The sequence below is a fragment of the Mus caroli genome, chromosome 11, assembly GCF_900094665.2.
Source record: "Mus caroli chromosome 11, CAROLI_EIJ_v1.1, whole genome shotgun sequence".
Taxonomy (NCBI): Eukaryota; Metazoa; Chordata; class Mammalia; order Rodentia; family Muridae; genus Mus; species Mus caroli.
In genome coordinates, this window is record NC_034580.1 from 114,001,061 (window position 1) to 114,026,058 (window position 24,998).

At 51.6% G+C, this 24,998-nt stretch overlaps 1 protein-coding gene across 2 annotated transcripts in view; it reads right to left on the bottom strand.

Annotated features, from left to right (window-relative positions):
* Dnah17 (dynein axonemal heavy chain 17) overlaps nt 1-21,813 on the bottom strand; it is a 111,581-nt gene extending 89,768 nt beyond the window's left edge. Inside the window, exons 1-17 of one of the 2 annotated variants that reach the window (XM_021175676.2) lie at nt 21,732-21,813; nt 20,059-20,424; nt 16,407-16,600; nt 15,460-15,652; nt 15,176-15,275; nt 14,890-14,975; nt 14,568-14,693; nt 13,305-13,457; nt 13,129-13,215; nt 10,864-11,031; nt 10,448-10,564; nt 8,619-8,884; nt 7,764-7,959; nt 6,051-6,197; nt 3,953-4,061; nt 3,061-3,164; nt 1,366-1,506 (exon numbers count right to left, since the gene is read on the bottom strand). In XM_021175676.2, the coding sequence (XP_021031335.1) occupies nt 1,366-1,506; nt 3,061-3,164; nt 3,953-4,061; nt 6,051-6,197; nt 7,764-7,959; nt 8,619-8,884; nt 10,448-10,564; nt 10,864-11,031; nt 13,129-13,215; nt 13,305-13,457; nt 14,568-14,693; nt 14,890-14,975; nt 15,176-15,275; nt 15,460-15,652; nt 16,407-16,600; nt 20,059-20,394 (2,523 nt within the window). In that variant the 5' untranslated portion in view covers nt 20,395-20,424; nt 21,732-21,813. The remainder of the gene's footprint in view (nt 1-1,365; nt 1,507-3,060; nt 3,165-3,952; nt 4,062-6,050; nt 6,198-7,763; nt 7,960-8,618; nt 8,885-10,447; nt 10,565-10,863; nt 11,032-13,128; nt 13,216-13,304; nt 13,458-14,567; nt 14,694-14,889; nt 14,976-15,175; nt 15,276-15,459; nt 15,653-16,406; nt 16,601-20,058; nt 20,425-21,731) is intronic. The other variant, XM_021175677.2, reaches the window with a different exon arrangement.
* Between the last annotated feature and the right edge of the window lie 3,185 nt (nt 21,814-24,998).

The window sequence follows — 24,998 nt, forward strand, 5'->3', positions numbered from 1 at the left end:
ATGAATGAGTGTGTGGGTAGATGGGTAGGGGGATAGATGGGTGGATGGATGGGTGGGTGGGTAGATGGGTAGGTGGATAGATGGGTGGATGGATGAATGAGTGTGTGGGTAGATGGGTAGGGGGATAGATGGGTGGGTGGATGGATGGGTGGGTGGGTAGATGGGTAGGGGGATAGATGGGTGGGTGGATGGATGGGTGGGTGGGTAGATGGGTAGGTGGATAGATAGGTGGATGGATAGATGGGTGGGTGGATGGATGGGTGGGTGGATGGTGGATGGATGGGTGGATAGATGGGTGGATGGATGGATGGTTGGATGGATGGTTGGATGGATGGGTGGGTGGGTAGATGGGTAGGTGGATAGATGGGTGGATGGATGGATGGTTGGATGGATGGTTGGATGGATGGGTGGGTAGGTTTTTGGGTGGGTGGATTGGTGGGTGCATGAGTGGGTGGATGGGTGGGTGGATGGGTAGATGGACAATGAAAGGGTGGGTTGATGAATACATTGAGTGGATGTCAGGGATGAATAAGGAGGTAGATGAAGGGAAGGATGGATGGATGGATAGATGGAGACATATGTAAAGGTTGGGAGAAGGACAAATGGATGACTCTGTAAGACACTGAGTGCTATAGGTGAAGATGAAGATGAATGTGACTCAGGCAAAGGAGACAGAAGTCAGAATCCCAGGTAACTTTAGTGTGGGGCAGAAAGAAATGGTTCAAGTGGCTGTCACAGCAGTGGATGGACATGTTGACAAAGCCAGGTACTCTGACAACCCTGTCTTACTGAAGCTGGCTACCCAGGCAGCCTGGTCTCACTAAGGCCAGAACAAGTGAGGCTGCTCTCCTTGGCTCTGGCCCCCCCCCCCAGCTTTGCTCCCTCTGCTAACTTCTATCAAAGACACCCACTTTCTATACAGTTAAGCAGGTTCATATCCCTCTGCACACAGACAGACATATGCTGGCTGTGATATGCCACATGCATACATGTGAGGGCTCCTCAGGTCTCACATGTCCGTGTCCACACTCACGGGAGGGGAACCCGTGAAGGATACGTGTAAGCTTGCAGCAGCCTGTCCCTGTTGGCTTAGGGTGAGATGCCAACGGCACATACGGACTTTAAGGCAGGTGTTGGTGGTGCTCTGGCCACCTTTAGATAGAGCACAGGTGTGTAACAAGAGGAATCGGGCTTGGAAGCTGCTCGTGGGTCAGGCTGTCTTAGATGAAATCTAACAGACTCTGTGGTCATCAGAACACTTCTGATTGGTCATCTTAATAAAATGCTTGGCTACTCCTCTTTTCTCTTCCCCTCTATAAAAAGCAAGTAGCTTCCAAAAGACCCCCGGGGGGGGGGTCTCCTTACCACAACCATGGCTTGGATTCTCACACCAGCTTCCTTGACCGCAGCGTATCGCTTGTTCAGGTTGGCCACCCTGCCGTCCAGGTCCAACAGGGCCTCCTTCTTGTTGTCCTTCCTTTCAAACAGGGGGTTGGCTGACCACTCCTGGAGGGAGACCATGGCCCTTTCAGGGATGGCACACTCAGTCTGGCCCCTCCGCCGTGCTCTCTTGGGCGTGAGCCTCCCTGTGTCTCGCCAGGCTCTCCCTGGGTACCCTGGGATCTGTGAGCACCTGCGCAGAGCTCCCTGAGGGGAGCTATTGGGGGCGTGAGTGTGCCAGTCAAGGGAAAACTGAATTCAAAACACAAGACAGCGGCAAGCAGTGGCTTTGCTCTCCCTCTCGTGTTTTTAAATTTTCTTTTTTTATGTATAGGCGATGTGTGCATGCCAGCTTGTCTGTGTGTGTACCACACGTACAAAGTGCCCACAGAACAGAAGAGAGTGTTGTTGGACTCTGGCTGGGACTGGAATTAGAGGCAGCTGGGAGCCACCCAGGGTGTGTGCTGGGGACAAAACCCAGGTCCCTACAGGGGTAGTGCTTGCTCTTCTCTGAGGAGCCATCTTTGCAGCCTCCCAGTTAGTTTGTTCTCATTGTCTCTGTTTGCTTTGAGGCAGGGCCTTCCGGTGCACCCCCCACATAAGTCTCAACCTGGGGTCCCCTACTTCAGCTTCCTGAGCACTGCAGGGTTAATGCAGTAGCTCATAGCCACCTTCCCCCACCACACATGTCCATCTGCATGATTGCTTTAAGCATATAATAAAGTTATATAACTGAGAGTTTATGGGAGGAAAGTTTTTTGTTTGTTTGTTTTCTGAGACAGGGTTTCTCTGTGTAGCCCTGGTTGTCCTGGAACTTACTCTGTAGACCAGGATGGAAGATATTTTTTTTTAAAAAATGCTTTCTAGTCTGGGAAGGATAAGATGCTGTTTGGTTTGTAAACATGAGGTCCTCAACCCATACCCCAGCACCCACATAAAAGCTGGGTGCTCTGGTGTCTGTCTCTAAGCCCAATGGGGAGCCAGGGGCTGGAGGTAGGAACCGCTGTACTCAGTCAGTCTAGTCAAGTCTCTCTGGTGAGAGTCAGGTTCAGGAGACCCTGTCTCAAAAAGATAAGATGGAATGCTACTGAGGAACACACCTGTTATTAACCTCTGTTCTCCAGATGTGCATGCACACAGAGATAAACACTCGCACGCACCCCCCCCCCCACACACACACGTGTGCGCGCACACACATACAACTTCCTTTTGAACACAGAGTCAGTCACAAGTATTTTATAAATTAAGGCTACTGAGACCCAGGATGGAGGCTAGAGAAATGTCCCTTGGCTTTCTGGAAACTTGAGGTCTTTTACCCTCCAAAGGCTGACTCTTCTCTCATCAGCTTTGCTCTGCCCATCTCTTGCCCCAACTTATTCCTAACATCAAGCCCGGCACAGCCAGGGCCCGTGCAGTCTGCTGACTGCAACAGGCTGGAGTGGAGTGGGTTCTACCGAGTGACAAGGCTCTTTCTGCTCTGGGAGCACACTGACGTCACACAGAGCATTGAGTGGAGGGGTTCTCTGGCCACCCATCACACAGGAGCCCCCGCTGGAGGCCTCTGCACGGCCCCCGGCACCATGGCCCCCCGGCCCCCCTTGCCCCTGGCAGCCCTCTCACCTGCATGGCCTGGGTGATCCCTTCTACGTTTTGCTTGGCTTTCTGGATCCGGTTCTGCAGGTTGTGCAGCATCTCCCGCATCTCCTGGATGTACTGCATCACATCTGGGATGCAAAGGTAAGCAATCTGACCCAAGGGTCCCAGTGCTCCTGCAAAGGGGTCTGCTCGGTCTACCACTTGGAGCAGAGAAGTGGTGGTACTCATCCACAATCGGCCACTATGGTGGTGGGAGGTCTCCTTGGCTGCTCAGGGTGTGGATCCTGCCTCACCTCGGGCTCCTGAGATTAAGCCCCCTCCCAACTATGAATGAATGAATGAATGAATGAATGAGGAGGAGGAGGAGGAGGATGCAGCAGCGGGGCACCTGGCACAATGCTGCCAGGGCTTCACTGGGAAAGAGCTGTGCCCTGTGAAGGAGGGTGAGGGAAGAGAATGGAACCTCTTTCTGCAGGGAAAGTTGGGGGACCCGCATGCTGGAAGGGTGGCTAAAGTCACGGCAAAGGTCTTAGGGGGAAGAAAGTAGAAGTGCACACAGGGTGACAGAAGTTGCCTTGTTTGCAGGTGGGATGGAGGGGGGAAGGAGACCCGCCATTTCCTGTTATCCCCCCGCCCCCAGCATCTATCTTGTTTTGAGCAGCAGAGACCATATGTCTTCTCTACTGACTGGCTGTGTGCAAGTGCTAGACACAAGGAAGGCCGGGTCTCCGGGGGCCCTGTCAGGAAATGGCCAGACCCCTGGGGTATCCTTGCCCAGGTCTGTGAGTGACATGGGTAAGAAGTTGGATGACAGCAGTTCACACAACTCTCTGGAGCCTGAAGGCAAACCTAGCTACCCCACCAGAGGGCAGGTGCTGCCTAGGTCAGACCCTCAAAACAAAGGAGGCCTAGGTACTTTCGCCATTCCAGAACAATGTGGTCTCCGCGCTCAGCAGCTTCACATCAATGGCTTCCAGTTCTGACTTGATCAGCGGGAACTCCACATCCTTCACCGTAGTCTTTATCTGCAGGAGAAATGGCGTGGAGTTAACGGTTTGGGTCCCAAATCTTGATTTTTTTTTTTAACTGCTTAGAATTTTTTTTTTTTTTTTTTTTTTTTTTTTTTTTTTTTTTTTTTTTTTTTGGTTTTTCGAGACAGGGTTTCTCTGTATAGCACTGGCTGTCCTGGAACTCACTTTGTAGACCAGGCTGGCCTTGAACTCAGAAATTCGCCTGCCTCCGCCTCCCGAGTGCTGGGATTAAAGGCGTGCGCCACCACACCCGGCTAACTGCTTAGAATTTAACAGCGTTGAGGACCCATTTACAGACACTACTACCCCAGCTGTGGTCAATACTGTTTATCTGGGAGTTGCATTCCTGGTGCTGCAGAGGTGGCTCAGTGGTTAAGAGCATACATCCCTCTTCTGGAAGGTCCCGAGTTCAGTTCCCAGCACCCATGTGTGGTGGCTCACACCTGGACCTCCTGCTGCAGAGGAGCTACTGCAGGGGCAGCTCGTTCCGCTCGCCACTTTTCTCATTTTTGCTACTTGGTGCTGTCTCTGGCAGGACTTAACAAGGGGGAGAATCAGGTGGACCCGGTGGGGCCCTTCCAGTGTGGGTGGGCCTCATCAGTGGAATGGAAGTTGAAATGGGAGGAATTTGCCCCCTTTCCCTGGCTCACTGCCTGGGGCATCTGCTCCCCTCTCCCGGCATTGGATTTGTATTTACACTGTTGGATCCCCCGGGTTCTCAGGGTCTGGACCATCTAAATTACAGCACGGTCCCTTCCTGGGTCATCAGCTCCGAGGTAGGTGCACTGTGGGCCTTCCATTCTCCATAACTGTACAGGCCAATTCCTTGTCATTAGTGTCCACGTAGGCCACCGTCTCTCCCTGACCCCACTTCCCCGGAGGACCCTGACGACATCTGAGCCGTTCGCTGAGGATATCAGTGGCCTTCAGAAGTTGGAGAGGTCCAGTAAGCAGTTCCTACCCCACAGCGTCCCCGTACCCCAGCCAGCACCTCCACCTCTGCAGAGAACAGGTTACGCCCTTCTGACCTCGAGAACTGGAAGGCATCGGGTCTGTGGTGTCCTGGGATGCTTGGAGTGTGGCGCTAGGTCATGGTGGGCAGCTGCGGGGGTGAGCCTGTCAGCGCCTGACCTGGCCCACTGTCTATGTCTGGGGGACCCTGGTACTTGGGATTGCTTGTTTCAGACACATAAGATACCAGATAAAAACCAACTTGAGAGCTTTAGCTCACAGCTTCCCAAGTTTCATTTTGAGGCGGGTGTAAGTGTTTTGGGGCCTGTGGTAAGGCAGACATCATTTGGGTAGGAATGTGAGGCAGAGGTCACCTCGTGGTGATCAGAGGACCAAAAGGGGAGGAGGTGGGGCCCGGTATTGTCTTCTGTGTCACCAGGGTTCTAACTCCCTTCAGTGGCCCCCCCTCCTGATGGTGCCATACCATCTAACAGCCAAACTCTAATACTGCCTTTGCCTGTCTGCAGGTTGAACCTGAGAGTGGAGCAGGCACAGGAGCAGCCAGAGGTACCCCATGCCTACTGTTGACTTAGAGGCCATTTCTGCTGCAGGGCAGAATGTCCTTGAGGCTAATTAGTGCCTGGGACTCTTCTCAGTATGTGGCAGCTGTGTCAGGCCTCCAGGTCTGAGGGGCCAGAGAGTCAAGGGATTCTTGAGCCAACAGCTGAAGGTGGTGGTCTCTCTCCAGCCCCGCACACAGCTCCCTCCGCACCAGCTGGCCGACTTGCCATTCCCATCTGGGTTCCAGAAGGTGCGCCTCCCCGGATTTCACAAAGTAATGGAAGCGATGTGGGGGTGACGCCAATACTACCCCAAAGCTCATGGAGTATTAGCCAGAGCCCAACCAAGATGGTGCCTCCAGTGGCGGCGCTTTGGGCCATCACCATCTCGCAGCCTCTGACACTCGGGAGCAGCTTGAGGCACATTTGAGTACGCAGCACATTGTCCCTGCCTTCGACTGCACCCGCTCACCTCATTGTACCAGCCGACAATGAGCTCCAGGTTGCCCACAAACTTCCGGAAGGTTTCGTTCTCGGAGAAGAGCTTCTCCGCGCTCTCTGGAATCTCTTTCTGCTGCTGGAAGTTCAAATATTTCACTTCTCTCAGGACTGCCACTAGCTAAAGGAAGAGCGGGGAGCCCATCAGAAGGTGGCCTCAACCGTGGGTCCCCGCTGCCCCTGGCTTCTCGCTGTCAAAGAAATTCAAGGTGGGTGGGTGGGTGGGACGCGGTGCTTGCTGGTGGGCTCTGGGTGGCTTCTTCACCCTATGAGATGGATCCGAGCCAGGGAGAGCTTGCCATCGTCATCATCGTGGGCCGGTGATGTCATCTGTTTCTTATCTCCACCCCCCCTGCCCCCCGCCCTGGACCCTTGGGCTGTTTCCTCAGGTGCTTTCCCTCTCTTCTTCTTCTTTCTCTCTTCCCTCACACTATGTCTGACCCAGGGGATTGACGAGGCAGCCAACAGTGCTGTCCCCAAAGCTATTCTCATCAAGACTTTGGTGCCTTCCTGCAAGGCTTGGCCCAGGTCTGAAAATTCCACCTGCCCTGTTCCCCCAGCCCTGTGGTGACTCCCTTGTCATCTCCCCTCCTCATTCCTTTGCCAGGGGCACCTGGCATCACCTTTTTACCTTACCAGCTGGTTATTGTCTCTGTATCCCACCTGACCCCACCTCCTTATCAGGGAAGCTCCAGGAGGGTAGGACGGAGCCTGGACTGACCTCAGCAGTGTGTGACAAGCACACACACGCATAGCAATGGCCAGCCTGTATGTTCTGAAGGGAGGAGTGGATTTTGAGAAAAGGAAAGGTTTTAACAAACCGTCCTGCAGTCCCCTCCCTGCCTTCCTGGCGTCACATGTCTGGACTGGATAGGGTCATGGAAGACAGGGCACCCACTTGGTGTCCATCTTACATGCACATCGGAACCGGCTGGGTTTAGCCCTGGAATGTTCCACCCTGGCTACCTGGCCCGTCTCTCTGGCTCATGCAGAGACTTTAATCTGCAAATTTATGCTTTTGTTTGGGATCATGGGAAATGCAGACAGAGCTCCAAAAAGACAGCAGAAGCCTGCAACCCCAGCTGCTCGGAGATCCATCCGAGGCAGGGGTGAGCCAGACTCTGTGTCTCACAATAAAGTAAAAGGTCTGGGTGTGTAGCTTGGTGGTAGCGCATGTGCCTGGCATGTGTAAGGTCCTGGATTTGGTCAGATCAAATCTATCAAAATAAAGACTGTCTTAAAGCCCCTCCCCCTGGTCGGGATCATGGACCAAAGGGCCTCTTGTGTTGCTGACAAGGACTCTACTGTTGAGCTAGACTCCAGCCTTGAAGATGTTTCAAGCATGCTACCGTTTCACCTATACCTTAACCACTTAAAAATAGTCAACAAACTTGTAGGTGCCTGTAACACACATGTGCACACACAGGTAGACACACGTAGACACACGTGCGCATACACATGCACACACACATACTCAAGCACACTCACAAACGTGTGTGCATATACACACATGTACACACAAACACCTGTGCACATGCACACTCAAGCACATGCATGCACATGCACACACATGCGTACACAGAGCAACCTCCGAAAACGCACACTTTTGGTGGTGGAGTCAGCACGGTGAGCCGGGGCTTTCCCCTCCCTCTCAGTCCACCCCCACCACACCCTGACGGGGACACACCGCCTTGCTGAAGTTGACTTGGATGAGGCTGGTGAACGGGTCACGCTGGATGAGTGGCTGCCCCAGGTTGAAGTGGCAGTCCTGGTCCACACCCTCCACCCACTGCTGGTATTTCTTCATCCGGCAGCTTTGCAGCAACCCCATCATCTCGTCGTACTTGTCATAGATAAGCTTGGCCTCCATGCTGGACATGACCCTGGAACAGAGGTGGGGCAGAGCAATGGCGTGCCAGGCTTCACGCTGACATTACCTTCTAGGTCTGTTTAATGCTCCCATCGGCTGCTGCCAGACCTCAGGGTGCTGAAGCAGGCTCTCAGCTACCTTCCAGGATGACAGAGTGAGTACACTATCAGATGTGGGCCACGTGTGAAACTGTGGTATCTGAGTTCTTAGCCTGCCAGTACGGCCCCGTGAGCTGAAGGAAAGACCCTAGGAGGACACATTGCAGTAATCCCAACTAACCATAGGTCTGTTTGGAATTCACAGCTGCCTTTCCAACTTTGGGACGACTAGACTTTTGTAAAGTCAGCGTGATCCCTTGGTCCCACAGGATGCCCGCTTCCCCAGCAATAGCCCCCGTCTGGGCACGCCCACAGCATCCCTGAGTTTGCTGAATTTGCTGCAGTGTCCTCCCCCCTCCTCCACAGCGTGCCTCGGACATCCTGCCAAATGCGTGTCTAGTGACTCCTTCACTCTAGCAAGCGTGGTGGGTAGCCTCTTTGCTCCCAACCAGATGGACTTGGATTATTTTTATGAGGCTAGAAGATGGAAGACACAAGCCGGGCCAGCTCCCTCCCAGCTCCAAGGCTGCCTGGGCTGTCTGGGGGGCTCTTCCCAGCCTGGCCTGGCACTCACGGGTGCTCGATGTGTTTCAGGTGCTTCATGGACACCTCAAGCCTCTCCTGCAGCTCCAGGCTCCACTTGAGCTGCCCAGACACGGGGGACATGTTTTTGTGGATGGGCGGTATCTGGCCATCTTCAGAGGCCGCCATCTGGGCATCGTACATGAGTTTGGCATTGTCAAGCTCCGTATTGAACATCTCCAGCATGACCGAGTACCTGGGTACCACCTCGACAAGGATTAGGGGTCGTTCCAGGAGGCCCCCGCACATGTACAGGAGCTGCAGAGACATGGGGGGAGGTGTGCTATCGCCAGTCCCTGCTGCTTCCAGTCCTGTCCCTGGCATTGGCCACAAGGTGGGGGTGATTTGACAAAATGAGCAGGGCCAAACTTCAAACTTCAGGACTGAAGAGACATGAGCCTTTTTTTTTTTTTTTTTTTTTTAGGGAAGGAAACTAACTTTTTGTTTTGTTTTGTTGTTTTTCGAGACAGGGTTTCTCTGTGTAGCCCTGGCTGTCCTGGAACTCACTCTGTAGACCAGGCTGGCCTCGAACTCAGAGATCTGCCTGCCTCTGCCTCCCAAGTGCCGGGATTAAAGGCGTGTGCCACCACTGCCCGGCGGAAACTAACTTTTATCTTCTGCAAGTGGGTGGTCACATGAACAATGCTTCAAAACCTTTCAGGTCCTGTGTGATGACGTGCTGCTGACAGGGAGACCTAGCACGTCAGGATAGCCTCACTTGTCACACAGGGATGGCTGGAGGGGATTCCCAGGGGTCTCCCTGCCCTACATTTTTGTAAAGTAGGAAGGATTATTGTAAAGTGAGAATTTGGAAAGTGACTGAGAAAGGAAGTGAGTCTCGTGAGGGAGCAGTCCTGGGATAGGCCAAGGCTATCATTCCGGGATGATAAGGCTCCACCCCTCAATGGCCCATCTGCCTCTCACAGAAAAAGAGCCCAAGACACATGGGCCCTCCTCACGAGGGTGGGGGGCTCAGCTCCCTCCAGTGTGATCCTGTTTGGGGCCTGAGAGACTGAGGGTGCGTGTGGTGTTTCTTCACGCCTTGATCAGTGGCGGACCAGATCCTTCTGCGTTTTTCTGAGTCTGTTTTCCCTGAGGTGTATGTAGCCACTAACTTTGGTTATCAACTTGACCCTGAACTAACTCCCTGCCCGGGTGTGTGTGAGGGGATGTTGTAGGTAGAAACACCTGAGGAGTTAGCAAGGCTCGCCCCTGGGTGTTCCATCCTGACCCTTCCAGAGACCGGTGCCGTACTTAGTCATACCTAGGCCCCGGCTACACCTGTTCCCCCGACAGTGGCTCCCACTTGCTTGGGCTGACTCGGCAGTGGAACCCACGGCAGTGGGGGAGATAGCAGAGTGTCTCCCCTTGCACTGCAACAGCAGACGAAGCTCCCTTCCTGCTTCAGCAAGTGTCACTCAATAAACTTGGAGGGTGGAGACATGGCATTAATTTGCATATGATTTGCATATACCACGACTTCACCTCAGGTCCCAAGCTAAGCAATCCCAAATGTCACCCATCCCTGCAGCTGCATCCCAAGGGCTCCCAATGCCTCTACATTCACACAGACAGGAACAGAGGTTGCACCCAGCTCTGCTGGAGAGAGATCTTGGTGCTCAGGTGCCAAGAGTCTCCAGCAGAGGTCAGGAAACCCAGCTCTGACAATGGAAAGGTGTCCATTGCCCTGGGGTGCCCAGGCCCCCCCGCCAGACCGCCTTCACTGGGGGGGGTGTTCCCTACTAACTGATATATGGACAGTCAGGGAGCTGACAGACGGGCTCGCTGGCCCTGCAGTGATGGGCGACGTTGTTCGCCTACCTTTGCGGAAGACTCGATGCAGTTGCAGTCGTCAAAGGCTTGGCAGAAGATGGTGGCCAGCCTCCTGTCCAGGTCTTGGATCTTAGTCTCAAAGTCATTGTAATCATCATCAAAACTCTGACAGGAGAGGAGGCGGAGCAGGCAGCTGTAGTAAACCGTCACCAGGCTGGGAGGCCTCGGCGCTAAGCCAAGTGTCGATGGGGCCAGCTGCACAGCTCAGTGGTGGGTTGTGGACCTAGGGTTGGGATCCCCAACATTGCCACCTCCCCACCCCTGACCCCAGATCCTGTGCATGCATCGGCACAGGGCCTGGAGCCTCTACACGTTCAGTGACAACCTATTAAAGTTCTTAACTCCCCGGGGACTACCTGCCGCTCACCCCGCCCACCATCACCCCACTCCCTGCCCAGACTTACAGAGTCTCCAGGGTCCAGAGGGTCATATTTGCACTCAGCAAAGACCTTGACCAGTTCGAAGACCTCGTCGTAGATCTGGGTCACCAGGTTCCCCAGGATGTTGCCCCGCACACCCCCCAGCTCGATCTTCTCCAGCTTCAGAAACTCGATGGCCGTCTTGTAAAGGTCCTAGCACGGGACAGGAAGGGGCAAGAATCACCAGCTCAGCCCATTCGTCTGCAGGGATGACGTCAAGGGTCCGGGGACCTTATAAATCATCAAGGAGAGTCCTCGAGGATGCCACCATGGAGTGCACAGGAGGCATGCAAGGGACATGTGTTGGGTGCATTCTTCAGTGCCCGTGTGCTTCACAGCCATTTTTAGAACAAGGAGCAAAAGGATTGGGGGGTGGGGGAAGGGCAACTCCTTCAGGAATCACCTCTGCACTGTAGGGTGGAGGGCAGAGGGAGGCCGGGGGGGGGGGATGGAGGGGGAGACAGAGGGAATGAAGCCTGACATCTGGTTCAGGCCCCATACTGGTCAAAGAGGCCCTCTAGATGCTCTGACCTCCACCTCCTCAGGTCTGGAAGGGGCTAGAGTGGTACCAGGGTCTCTCATGCTCTGGCTGAGCCCCAGGTTCTCTGTCCCCTGGAAAGCAGTCCACACTGAGAGAATCTGGTTCCATGGTGGATGCTGGCACCCCACGTCGGGGAACTTCCATGAGGAACCCCACTGCCTGGCTTTCCCCAGCTTTCAGTCCACGGAAACTCCTTCCCTGGAGGTAAACACTTCAAGGTCACAGTCTTGACTCCATCCACTCAACTGATACTGGTGTGCGAGATATTCTTGTTTCCGCAACAGGGTCCCCAGCCCTGAGGACAGCGGGCATCACCACGTCTGTACTTCACCCTCTTCCTTCACCTCGTCATCATCTTGAGCCAGGGTCTCGGCTCAAACTGGCCTCAAACTCACTACATAGCTGATGTTCCTCATGTTGACCACTGTATGTCGATAGATGAGTTCATCTGGAACTCCTTGTCCCCCTCCCTCTGCTTCCCACATGCTGGGGTTACAGGTGCCCCCCTCTATTCAATGTTGCTGGAGGTGCTGGAGAGGCAAGCACCCTACCCAGTGAGCCACAGCCCCACTTGTCCTTCTCCTTTTAATGCACTGAAGGCTTCACCCGTGAGGTTAAAAACCAGTTGTCACCTCGTGCAAAAAATTCTAAGCACAAAAGCAAGGTAAGGTGGGGTGAGGAGAGGGCTCGGCCGGTGGATGTGCTTGCCTCGCAGACGTCGGGACTTGAGGTCCAACCCCCAGCACCTACATACCAATCCGTGCATGTGTGTGTGACGGCGCTCGAGAGATAACTCAGGGGTCAGGAATGCTTGCTGCTCTTTACGAAGGACCTGGATTTGGTTCCCAGCACCCACAGAGATAGCAGCGTGGAGCCATCATTAACGCCAGTCCCAGGGGAGTCTGATGTCCTCTGGCTCTGTGGGCACCTGGTGTACATGGTGCATACACATACATGCAGGCAAAGACGGTCATACATATAAAATACATCACACGCTCAGAACCCCAGCACTGTGAGGGAGGAGATGGAGGCTGGCCGGGGCTTGCTGGCTGCCAACCTTCCTCCCAGTTGGGAGAGACCCTGCCTCAAGTGGATAAGGCAGAACATGGTAGAGCAGGACACCATCTTCTTCTGGTCTGTACCCCGGCATAGGAGTGCATGCGCCTACTCACACACGTGTGTTCACCACAAACATATGAAAATTACACTGAGGGCTCCTTGTCTTACTCAGCTGGAGCCCTCCCCCATTCCTCCACAGGGAAACCATCTTGATGCTTTCTTGGACTTTCACTTGACATGTGTCACACACGATGCTCACACATCCAACACACACACACATGACACACAATCACACATACAACACGCACACACACACACAACACTCACACACACAATGCTCATAGAGAGATCCAAAGTTTTCCTTCGCACTGATTTGTGCATAAACGCTGCCTTTGGATACTAGCTTGCTGACAATGGTCACTGTATTGTCTGGTGACAACACTAGAGCGGAAGGAGCAGCAGCTGCCAGGCTTAGACACAGAGGGTAACCTCAACGACAGAGTTTACCATTCACTTAGATTTTTGTAACTAGGAGACGACTGTGGATTTTGTTTTTTCCCTCCCAGTGATGTGACAGTACCACTGAGCCCAGCCCTGGGGGCCTCTTCTGAGGGACTTGGAGGCGAGAAGGAGTGGGATTCAAGTTTTACCTCAATGGTCTGCACACGGTGGAAGAAGGAATTCATGCGGGAGAAGGCGAGGGATGAAGGGAATTCCCACGGCACGGGCGGCCTGTCCTTTTAGAAGGGAGAGGAAAAGAGGAGGGTGAGTGGCCAGAGGCGGCCACGGTTGCTGAGAGGCCCAGGCTCCACGAGCCCACAGGTACCTTAAAGAAAAGCTTCATGTTGGCACAGCAGAAGTCGTAGGCCTGGAAGAGCCCCTTGAGGACGCCCACCGACAGGGAGATGTTGCCCAGGACCTCCTCGATCTCCCCCTGCAGGCCCTTCAGCACCTCGTCCGGGCTCAGGTAGGTTCTAGTCTACACAGAGGGAAAGACGGGCAACCTAAGACGTCCCTGACAGCGGCATCTGGCAGCCATCCCTCCCGGAGTGATCTGGACACAGCGAGTCCTGGAAGAGGGCCAGTCCTCCCAGGACTCCTCTCCTGTTCAGGCTACAGCAGACTAGGGATCATCAGACATGGGAGACATGTGGTGTTTTCTTGCTCCTATGGATAGGCTACAAGCAGGATTTTTTTTTAAAGATTTATTTATTATATGTAAGTACACTGTAGCTGTTTTCAGACACACCAGAAGAGGGTGTCAGATCTCATTATGGATGGTTGTGAGCCACCATGTGGTTGCTGGGATTTGAACTCAGGACCTCTGGAAGAGCTGTCAGTGCTCTTAACCACTGAGCCATCTCCCCAGCCCCTACAAGCAGGATTTTAATATGCTTTGGAGGCCTGGCTTAAGGTCCTTCTGTTTGTGCTGGCGACTGCCCTGACCATAATTTTTTAAAAGATTATATATATATGTATGTATATATATGTATATATGTATAATAAATATAAATTTATATATTATATATTTATAAATATATATATTTATATATATATAGATAGATGCTGTATACCTAACCCTAACCCTGATATATATATATGTATATATATATATCATGTATATATATATACATGTATATATCATGTGTATATATATATATATGTATATATATATATATATATATATATATATATATATATACAGCATCTAGCCTGCATGTTTGTCTGCAGGCCAGAAAAGGGCACCAGATCCCATTGCAGAAGGTTGTGAGCCAACATGTGGTTGCTGGGATTTGAACTCAGGACCTCTGGAAGAGCAGTCAGTGCTCTTAACCGCTAAGCCATGTCTTTAGCCCCTGACAGTATCTGGCTGAGTGCTGGGGTACGGGGGGGTTCCCAGGGCAACCGTCCTCCTCCCCTTCCTTTCCTCCTTGCTCCTGATGGGGTACTAGCTAGCAAGGCACCCTGGGGAAAAAATATTTGTGAGCCCACCCCAGGCTTGGCTCCGGGTTGAGGCCTGAGAATGCCCAGACCTAAGGGGAGTGGCGCGTGGGGGTGGGAAGAAGAGCAGGCTGGGGTTATGGGTCACCATCTCGATGATCTGGTTGCAGAACTCCCGGAGGATGACGATGACCCTGGAGGGTGTGTTGTAGTGCTCAGAGGTGGCCCAGATGAAGCAGATGGTGCTCAGCACCTTGACGATGAAGCTGGGGAGCTGGGAGAGACAGCCCAGATTGCTGCAGTCACTGTGTCCCCAACTGCCTCTTCCCACAGCTAGCCCTGGGCCTTCAGAAGAGGATTCTCAAGGGTGTGGGGGGCAGGGATCTGTGCTGGGCAGAAATCCAAGGACTCTACAGTGCCTTGTGCCTGCCTCCCACACCCACCCAGTTGGCTTTCCCTTATCAACACACCGTGGTGAAGTCTGCCTGCTCCATCTCCTCCAACAGGATGCGCAGGGGCTTCAGGTATAAGACGATGTCGTTTGCTTCCTTCAGCCCTGGCATAAAGGGACAAGGGATGGTCTTGAAGGGGGAGTCACTGAGAAATGGGGGAGCCGTAGGGGTTTCAGAGTCATCCCAGGAGTGAGCTGAGGAACTGCTCATTGGGTGACATAACTCCCTGGGGTTAGTGACAGACAGTCCACACAATCATTCCTTGAGCGTCCAATGGCTTTGTGGATTGCGGTATCTGGCTCACCTTGGGTGACGTTCATGTAGACGTTTTGTAGGGCTGGCCAGTAACAGCTTTTGGCTTTTTCCAGGATCTCAACTATCTTGTTCACCTTGGGCCTGTTTAGCTGAGGGCCAAAGAACCAGAACCCTCAAGTCCAACCCTCAGGCGAGGGAGCCCGGCCGGGGGGCTGCCAGGGCCGAGGAAGGTACCAGTAATGTATCTTGGGGTCCCTGGGAGGGCAACACTGGGCTGACTGGTGTCTCAGTGGGCCAGCGAGGACTCGGCTGCTGGGTGGAGTAAGGCCCTACCTGCTCGTGGATGCACTGCAGGTTCATGAGCCGGGCGTCCCAGAACTCAAATTCCACCCGGGGCAGGGGGTGCAGGCCATCCAGCAGGGCCTGAGCTGAGTCCTTGCTCAGCACGTCCCGGATTTGATGGGACCAGTCGATGATGATGGTCTCGATGGAGTGCAGGAGCGAGTTGTCCATGGAGGAGGGGATCCTGTGGAGGGCAAGGTCAGGATGATGCTCTTGTGGTCACGCACACATGCGCGCGTGCACACACACACACACACACACACACACACACACACACACGGATTCCCTTGCTAATGAGAGGGAATCCACCTACCCGCTGCCTCCCACCAGCAGCCTACAAGTAACAAAATCCTGAAACCACCACAGCCACTGCTGCCGCCACCACCACTGTCACCACCACCACCATCATCACCACCACTGTCACCACCACCACGCCCCACACACCACAGGGCAATGTTGGGGGCTTCATGGCCAGTCCCTGGAGGACCAGTCAGAATGAGACTGAGGTGTCATCCAGTAGGCATTGTGTGGACAAGTTCACCCAGGTAAGTTCTAGAGTTTCACATACCAGGGTGCTTTAGATGCCGGGGAGCCCCAGGTTCCTGTGGCTCCGGACACCTCAGCCCTCTCTATTTGACTTGTACCTTCCTGTCAAGCATCCCTGCCACGTGCCCCTCGGTGAGGCATCTCAGAGTCAGTGCATGGGATTACTGTCTGAGCCGTGCGTGATTACACATGCGTGTAAATGGAGAGGGAGATACAGGTGGGTCCCCCCAACCCCTGATGTAGATACTGCTGAGTGGTTGCATTCCCAGGATCCACTCCTGTGTTGCGCCCTCCATGGCAGATTTTGCCGCCGTGCTAGCCTACACTTGAGCGGCTCGTGACTGTCGGTCATAGTCAGTCTGCATTCCACGCCCCTCCCAGCTGCCACCCACCTCTCCATGGAGTCCAGCGTGCCGTCCAGGCTGCCCAGGTGCTCGGGGATAGGCAGCAGGGTTTTCCCCTTGATCTTGCCTCCCATCACAAACATCTCGTTCTTCAGCCTGTGGACCTGCTTCACAATGTCTTCTGACACCACCCGGGGCCAGCCATCCATGTTCTCACTCTGGTTTAGCAGCGAGTAGAGGACCTGAAAGGAGACAGGGCAGTCACAATGCTGGGCTCTGCAGTTCTGAGGAGCTGGGTCACGCTAGGGGACTTGGAAGACCTCTGTGCTCTTAACCATGAGAAAGTGAAACCTCTTTTCTGGAGATGAGGCAGCTGGAGTTCCTGGAGCCATGACAGCCGGCTGCCATCAGCTCCCCACGCCTCACAACCGTAGCACAAGAGCCACACTCCTTGCAGGAAGTTTAAGGCTAAGGTAGGCTGGGTTATGTCTCTATGTCCATACACACAGTTCTACCACCTGTGCCTTAATATGTGACCGCATGTGGAGATGTGTGTATGTGTGTATGTATGTGTGTGTATATATGTATGTGTATATATGTGTGAATGTGTGTATATGCGTGTGTATGTATGTATGTGTATGTGAGTGTGTGTATATAAGTGTATGAGTGTGAGTGTGTATATTTATGTGTGTGTATATGTATCTATGTATGTATGTGTGTGTATGTATGTATGTATGTGAGTGTGTATGTGTGTGTGTATGAACGTATGTGTGTATGTATGTATATGTGAGTGTGTGTATGTATGTATGTGTGAGTATGTGTGGGCTGGAGAGATGGCTCAGCCGTTAAAGGCTAGGCTCACAACCAAAAATATAAGAGTATGTGTATGTATGCATGTATGTATGTGTATGTATGTGTGAATGTATGTATATGTATGTATGTGTATTATGTGAGTGTGTCTGTATATATGTGTGAGTGTGTGTATATATGTATGTATGTGTGTATATATGCATGCATGTATGTGTGTATGTGTGTGAGTGTGTGTATATGTGTGAGTGTGTGTGTATGTATGAGTGTATGTATGTATGTGTGAGTGTGTATGTATGTATGTGTGTTAGTGTGTCTATATATATGTGTGTATATATGTATGTGTGTATGTATGCATGCATGTATGTATATGTATGTATGTGTGTGAGTGTGTATATATGTGTGAGTGTGTGTATATATGTATGTATGTGTGTATGTATGCATGCATGTATGTGTATGTATGTATGTGTGTGTATGTGTGAGAGTGTGCATTATGTATGTATGTGTGTATATGTATGTGTGTGAGTATGTGTTTTTATGTGTGAGTGTGTGTATGTGTGTGTATGTATGTATGTGAGTGTGTGTATATATGTGTATATATGTGTGAGTGTATATATGTATGCATGCATGTGTGTATGTGTGTGAGTGTGTGCATATATGTGTGTGTGAGTGTGTATATGTATGCATGTGTGAGTGTGTATATGTATGTATGTGAGTGTGTGTATGTATGTATGTGTGTGTGCATATTTATGTATGTGTGTATATATGTGTGTAAGTGTGTGTATGTATGTGTGTATGCATGTGTGTGTATGTATGTGTGAGTGTGTGTGCGTGCATATGTGTGTGTGTATATGTGTAAGTGTGTGTATGTGTGTATATGTGAGTGTGTATATGTATGTATGTGTGAGTGTGTGTATGTATGTATGTATGTGTGTGTAAGTGAGTGTGTTTGCGTATTTATGTATGTGTATATATGTGTGTTGGTATGTGTATGTATGTGTGTATGCATGTGTGTATGTATGTATGTATGTGTGTATGTGTGAATGTGTGTGTATGTGTGTGTATGTATGTATGTCTGTATGAGTGTGTGTATGTATGTGTGAGTGTGTATGTATTTATGTATTGTGTAAGTGTGTGTATGTATGTGTGTATGTATGTATGTATGTGTGAGTGCATGTGTGCATATATGTGTGTGTGTATATGTGTGAGTGTGTATATGTATGTATATGTGAGTGTGTGTATGTATGTATGTGTGTGTGCATATTTATGTATGTGTGTATATATGTGTGTAAGTGTGTGTATGTATGTGTGTATGCATGTGTGTATGTATGTATGTGTGAGTGTGTGTGCGTTGCATATGTGTGTGTGTATATGTGTAAGTGTGTGTATGTGTGTATATGTGAGTGTGTATATGTATGTATGTGTGAGTGTGTGTATGTATGTATGTGTGTGTAAGTGAGTGTGTTTGTGTATTTATGTATGTGTATGTGTATATATGTGTGTTGGTGTGTGTATGTATGTGTGTATGCATGTATGTATGTGCGTATGTGTATGTGTGAATGTGTGTGTATGTGTGTGTATGTATGTATGTCTGTATGAGTGTGTGTATGTATGTGTGAGTGTGTATGTATGCATGTATGTGTGAGTGTGTGTATTGTGAGTGTGTATGTGTTTGTATGTGTGTGTGAGTGTATGTATGTATGTATGTGTGAGTGTATATGTATGAATGTATGTGTGTGTCTGTATATATATGTGTGTGTGTATATATGAGTGTGTGTATGTGTGAGAATGTGTATGTATGTGTGTGTGAGTGTGTGTATGTATGCATGTATAAGTGTGTGTGTGACATACATACATGAACAGGCATAGAGGTCAGTGTGTCTTCCACTTTATGTTTTGGAGCAAGGTCTCTCATTGGACCTGGAACATTTACCAACTGGACTAGACGGCCAGCACGTTAATGGGCTCTTCCGTCTCTGTCCCCAAGGGCTGTCATTACAAGATGCCATGGCCACACGTAGCTTTTAATGTGGTGTTGGAGCTGGGAACCCAAGCTCTTCTGTTTGTGCAGCAAGCCCTGTATCCTCTGAGCCATCTCTCCTTGGGCTAATACGGCCTTTGAAGAGGCAATGAGGTAAGTTAGGACAGCAGCTGAGCCCTAACCAGTAGGACTTGGGGCCTCATATGAAGAGATCAGGACACAAAAATCTATCTGGTAGGGGAACTGGGAAAGGTGGCCATCTAAGCCCAGGACAGAGGGGTAACAGGAGAGGGCCAGCTGATCCCTGGGCCTTGGGCTTCCAGCTTCAAGAGCACCTGGCACTAGAGATACTGCTGATTTGGCTGTGGTCCGCCAGGCTTCCCAGTCTTGGCTTGCAGGCCCTGCGGAGTGACCTCCTGCCTTCACATTCCTCTTTGAACAAGCACAGGCAGAGTCCCGGGTCCTGTTGTACGGTGACTGGGAGGATATGTAACCTAGGCTGTTAGTGTGGCCCACTAGAGGCTATCCTCACCCCACTGCACTGCCAAATGTGAGTATGAATATAATAACGGCAAATACAGAGGAATGGAAAAGACCCTTCCTAGCTCAAAGACCCAGAGCCAGGGGAATCACCCAATGGTTCTCAGATGGCCCACACCTGGAGTGACAGAAGATGGCAGAAAAGAGAGGGCAACTTTAATGTAGGGAAGAGGGCCAGCCTGTTGGACTCCTGCCACATCACCTGGAGTGGGTCTGTCTGTATTTCCAACCAGCTCTTAGGTGAGCCACTGGGAGATGCATTCCATTGGAACAGCAAGGTCTTGGGCTCTTCAGAGTCCTTCCCAAGCTTTGCTGTTCCAGCTCCCACCCCACTCCCACCTGGCCCCACCCTCCCATCCCAGGCACACACACCTCCTCCACTACTGCAATCAACTGGTCCACGGGGGTGGGGCTGATGTCCCCGTAGATGAGACGGGTCTTGTAGTTGTCCTTGGTGATGTTCTCCGGCTTCATCTTGATGAAGTAAACTCCTTTGGACTTGAGGGACTCTGGGAAGCCCAGGCAAGGAATGATCATACCAGCAGCATTGAGTGTCAGCACCAGGACGGGGTTATCTATTTTGTCGAAGAATTCGGTGAGCAGGGCCATGTTCTCCTCTGCTCCAATCAGTTTGCCCCACTTGTCTGCCTTGAACTTGAGGAGGACAGAAGACACTGTCTCCAGATAATCAATTCTGGGGTCCGGCATGCTTGTCACCTTTCCTTACACCACCGTCCTCTGTGGAACGAACAAGCAGATTCCAGCTGGCTTCTGGGCCTTTGGAACCACACAGACCCTCCGTCCAAACCACACTGGTGAAAGGGGCTCACGGGCCTTTCTGTCTTTATCTGTGGTTGGGCTGGTGACAAGGGCCTTTTCCTGCCCTGGTGCAGGGTTATCAGGTAAACAGGGTACCCCTGGGTTGTTATGACCATAAAAGTAAGTAAGCTGGGAAAGAAGATAGGTGGACACAGGGAAAAGAGAAGAGAAAATGGCTGTATCAGTGTGGGGGTGAGGCATGAAAAGGGGAGGGGGAGGGGGAGGGGAGGGGAGCAGCTGAGAAGAAACCAAGGGAGGATTCCTGAGATCGACCAACCTCTGGCATCTGCACACATACAACCTGGGCTATTCAGCTCCTCAGCCCTGTGGGTGGGTTTCAGCCTGTTCCAGAATTGGCTATTGCCAATGTCAGCTTTTGTAGGCCACATCGCGGAAGCACTCAGATCCTAACCTTTGGCTTGGCCAAAGCTAAGGCTCAAAGATTTTGTGATGCTACTACACCCGGGTCCTCAAAGCGCCATCCCACACCAGAACAGGGGCTCAGCTCAGTCCCGGGAAGGCGCTGTGTGGTGTTCAGGGACCCAGGGCTTTCCTAGAGCTTAGGGTTTCTCTGTGGTAGGTTGTAAGATAGGTATAGAAAGTGAAACAGGGAGGAAGTAGGAGGGACAGAGGGGGGAGAGAGAGAAACTGAGAGTGGTCCCTGAGCCAAACCTGTCTGATCTGGACTAGGGGAGCTACAGCGGCACCTCCATCACACGGGAGGAGCCATGTAGCGATGTCTGTGGAGCACACGTGGCTCATGGGTGCTACTGCTGAGCTAACCCCTCCCAGTACCATGTCATTACTACATGTAGACACTGGAATGTGAGTGTTTAAGGGGGCCCTCCTCCAAGGCTTGCAAAGTCTGTGGTACTGCAGAGGTTGAACCCTCTGGTTAACCAAGGCACTATTTCCTGGGGTTCAGGCGGTTTATAAAACTGTCCCAGGAGTGCTTCTCAGGCCCACCAGCCCCTCAGACTGTCAGGCTTGGGGCTGGCTGGCTCAAGGGTAGCTACAGGGAGGGTACCTGGAAGTCCCAACAAGGAAGGGGTGAGGCCATGGCAGCCAGCTTGCTGGCCTGAACTCCTGGCCAGCTCTGAGCATAGATCAGGGACAGTGTGTGGCAAGTCGTGAGTCTGTTGCCGGCCAGGACCTGGGCTCCTACCCTGTGTGCTAACGCCCCTCAGCTCTTCCCCAATTCCCTAAGCTGCTTCACAGCGGCTCACCAGACCAGTGTGTGCTTCTGTCAAGCGTGGGTGAGCCCTTTCCCAGCGACCAAAGGAAATGGCTTCTGTTCCTCCAGAGGCTCCAACTGCCACAGAACTTCCGGAGTGTCCTCAAGGTACCTGGAACTTCTAGAACATTCTCCTGGCTACTTAGGTAGCGCGGCAGGTGATGGGTGCTGTTCACTGTTCAGAAACAGGAAAGTCTGGGCTCTGAGCCTGCAGACAGCAGAAGGCACTCACCCTCTCAGAACAGGGCCCTCCACAGAATTTTACCCTCGAACGACTATTCCATGGGGCTTTCATCTACTCTCTCTCTCTCTCTCTCTCTCTCTCTCTCTCTCTCTCTCTCTCTTTTTCTTTTCTTTTTTGTTTTTTTGAGACAGGGTTTCTCTGTACAGCCCTGGCTGTCCTGGAACTCACTCTGTAGACCAGGCTGGCCTTGAACTCAGAAATCCGCCTGCCTCTGCCTCCCGAGTGCTGGGATTAAAGATGTGTGCTTTACTGCCCGGCTTACATCTATTTTCTCAAAACCTTCTATTCTTCCGGATTGGACCATTTATATAGTACTTTATACTTAATATTTTATTCATTTTTAAATTCCATGCAATGTATTTTGATCATATTCTCTGCCTACTTCCTCTCCTAGTTCTTCCTAGATCCACTCTTCCTCCTTTCCAATGTCCAATTTCTTTGTTTTAAAACAACCCAGAGTCCAGGCTGCGTTGCCCACATCCCCTGAGGCGGGGCTGTCCACTCTCAGAACATGATGTGGTTGACCTACCCCAGCCACTTCCTTAAAGGAAATGGACTCTCCCTCCTCTGGAGGGTTAAACTGTTTTAGGAGCTCATATCCCTCTCGTGGAATTGGTGTGGTTTTTCATACGTGCTTGCTTCTCTAAACCAATCAGAAGATTCTGAGCATGCTGAGCACTTTGACTGGGGACTCCCCTGTGCGTGCCCCCCCTTCCGAGTTCTTACTGTTTTTTGCTACTATAACGGAATACCACAGGTTGGCTAAATTATAAAGAACAGAGGTTTGGGCCAGTAAAATGTCTCAGCAGGTAAAAACACCTGCCTCACAAGCCCGACCCCCTGAGTTTGAGCCCTTGACTCACATAACGATAGAAGCAACTCCACAAGGCTGTCTGCTGAGCACACTTGCTGTGACACATAAGCCACACACACCTCCCCCCATCCCCCGCATGTATACACATAGTAACAGTAACATTCTTAATTCTTAAAAAGTAGAGAGGTGTATTTCATCTCACTGACCTGGAGGCTGGACTCTCAGTCTGGCATCTGAATCTGCCCCGGGGCCGCCTTACTGCTGTTCTATAACACTGTGATACTGGGCCATTCCAACACATGAAATTAAGGCCAATTCCAACACATTAAATTGTATTTAATTAAAATTTAATTTTAATCGAATTAAAAGTTTAATTTAACCAAATTAAAATTTAATCAGTTTTTATCAAATCCATAGCAGTTGCATTGTATTGTCTTAATGCCATGGCCAGGTAGCTTGCGTTTCTCAAAATCACATCAGCTGCCTGCTCCAAGGCCATTTTCTGCTTGCTTCCTGCACCTCTGAGCCTCCTCCTCCATAGGTCAATTTCTCCCTCTTGTGGCATCTTCTAGAAGATGCGTCAGTGGCAGAGTAAAGGCAGGACCAGGTTCATTTCCTGAAGGCCATTCCTGGCATTCAGAATCCCCCCGAATCAGGAGCAACACCAGGGTGCTGGCTATCACCACTGCTCTGTGGCATGAGAGTCGTGGGCCACGAGCCAAGCAAGAAAGGAAACAAGAGAATTCAAATCAGAAAGAAGCCCCCCCCCCGCCCCCACCTTCCCTCAGAGCAGCATCCTGCCTGTGGAAAATCCCATGAAGCCCTGAGCTAACAAAGCTAGGCAGAGGTCAGCAAGCTACTGGAATGGAGGATTTTATTTTATCTTATTTTATGTACTTCAGACTTCATGTGCTTGCGTTGCTAGTTTGTGCAGCCTCCAGCTCCTGTGCCCAATGGATCCTAAGTTGCTGGGAGATGAGAGCATGTGCCACCACGGCCAGCTAGATTCAGGACTGATGTCTAAAAGCCCACTGTTTGTATACACTAGCAACAGACACCATGATGGTGAATTCAGAGAACAATTCTTATCTGGTAGTGGTTTGAATGTGGTCCAGGGGGTGGCACTATTAGGAGCTATGGCCTTGTTGGAGTAGGTGGGGCCTTGTTGGAGAAAGTGTGTCACTGCGGGGATGGGCTTTAAGACCCCTCCTCCTAGCTGCCTGGGGGACAGTCTCTCCTGGCTGCAGTCAGATCAAGATGCAGAACTCCCAGTTCCTCCTACAGCACCGTGTCTGGACTCTGCCATTGCTTCCTGCCGTGATGTTAATGGACCGAACCTCTGAACCTGTAAGCCAGCCTCAACTAAATGTTGTCCCTTATAAGAGTTGACTTGATGATGGTGTCTCTTCACAGCAATGGAAACTGTTTAACTAAGACATCAGGCTTCCTCACTGTCCCTGGGAAGAGAGACAAGTGACCTTGTGTGTGTGTGTGTGTGTGTGTGACAGTTTGATGACTTAGTCCAGAAGGTACCCATCATGCCACTCTGGTTCCACTGCCTTCAGCCATGGCTACTTACATGGCCACCACTGCTGCAGGGGAAGCTGGGAGATGTAGTTTCCAGCTGGCCTCCATGTGACCGCTTGGACTTGGGTTCCCGAGGAGACAGACAGAGGGGATCCCGTGGATGAGATGCTGATTTCTCCCACACTGGTCCAGATCTTTCCTTAGAGCTCAAGGCTATACTGTGAAAGCTTTGAAACTCAGTTTGTCCAGGACCTACCTCTGCCTGTGGCTCAACATCCCACACATCCCTTGCTCACCGCTGAGCCTCCAGCGTTACCCAATTCAGTCCACGGCCCTCTTCATTCAAGCCCCTCTCCTGGGCCCAGGGAAGGCCTCACTTGGTTCCTCCCATCTAGTCTTGTCTTGGAGGAGCCCACTCCACCAGCATCTGTACTGTCTGTCATGGTATCACCCCTTAAGAACCATCGCCAACTTCCTGTTTTTAGGATGAAGCTGCCCCCGCCCCCCCATCCTCAGGACCACAGCTGACTCTCACCAGGCCTCTGCAGCTCCCACCCCTAGCCCCGCCCACGCATTTATCAGCTTCCTGGGCTTCACTGCAGCCCTTCCAGTACTTCAATTAGTCAGCTTTGCAATCAGCCCGAGTTGCCAGCCTCCTGGATTCCTGGTGATAG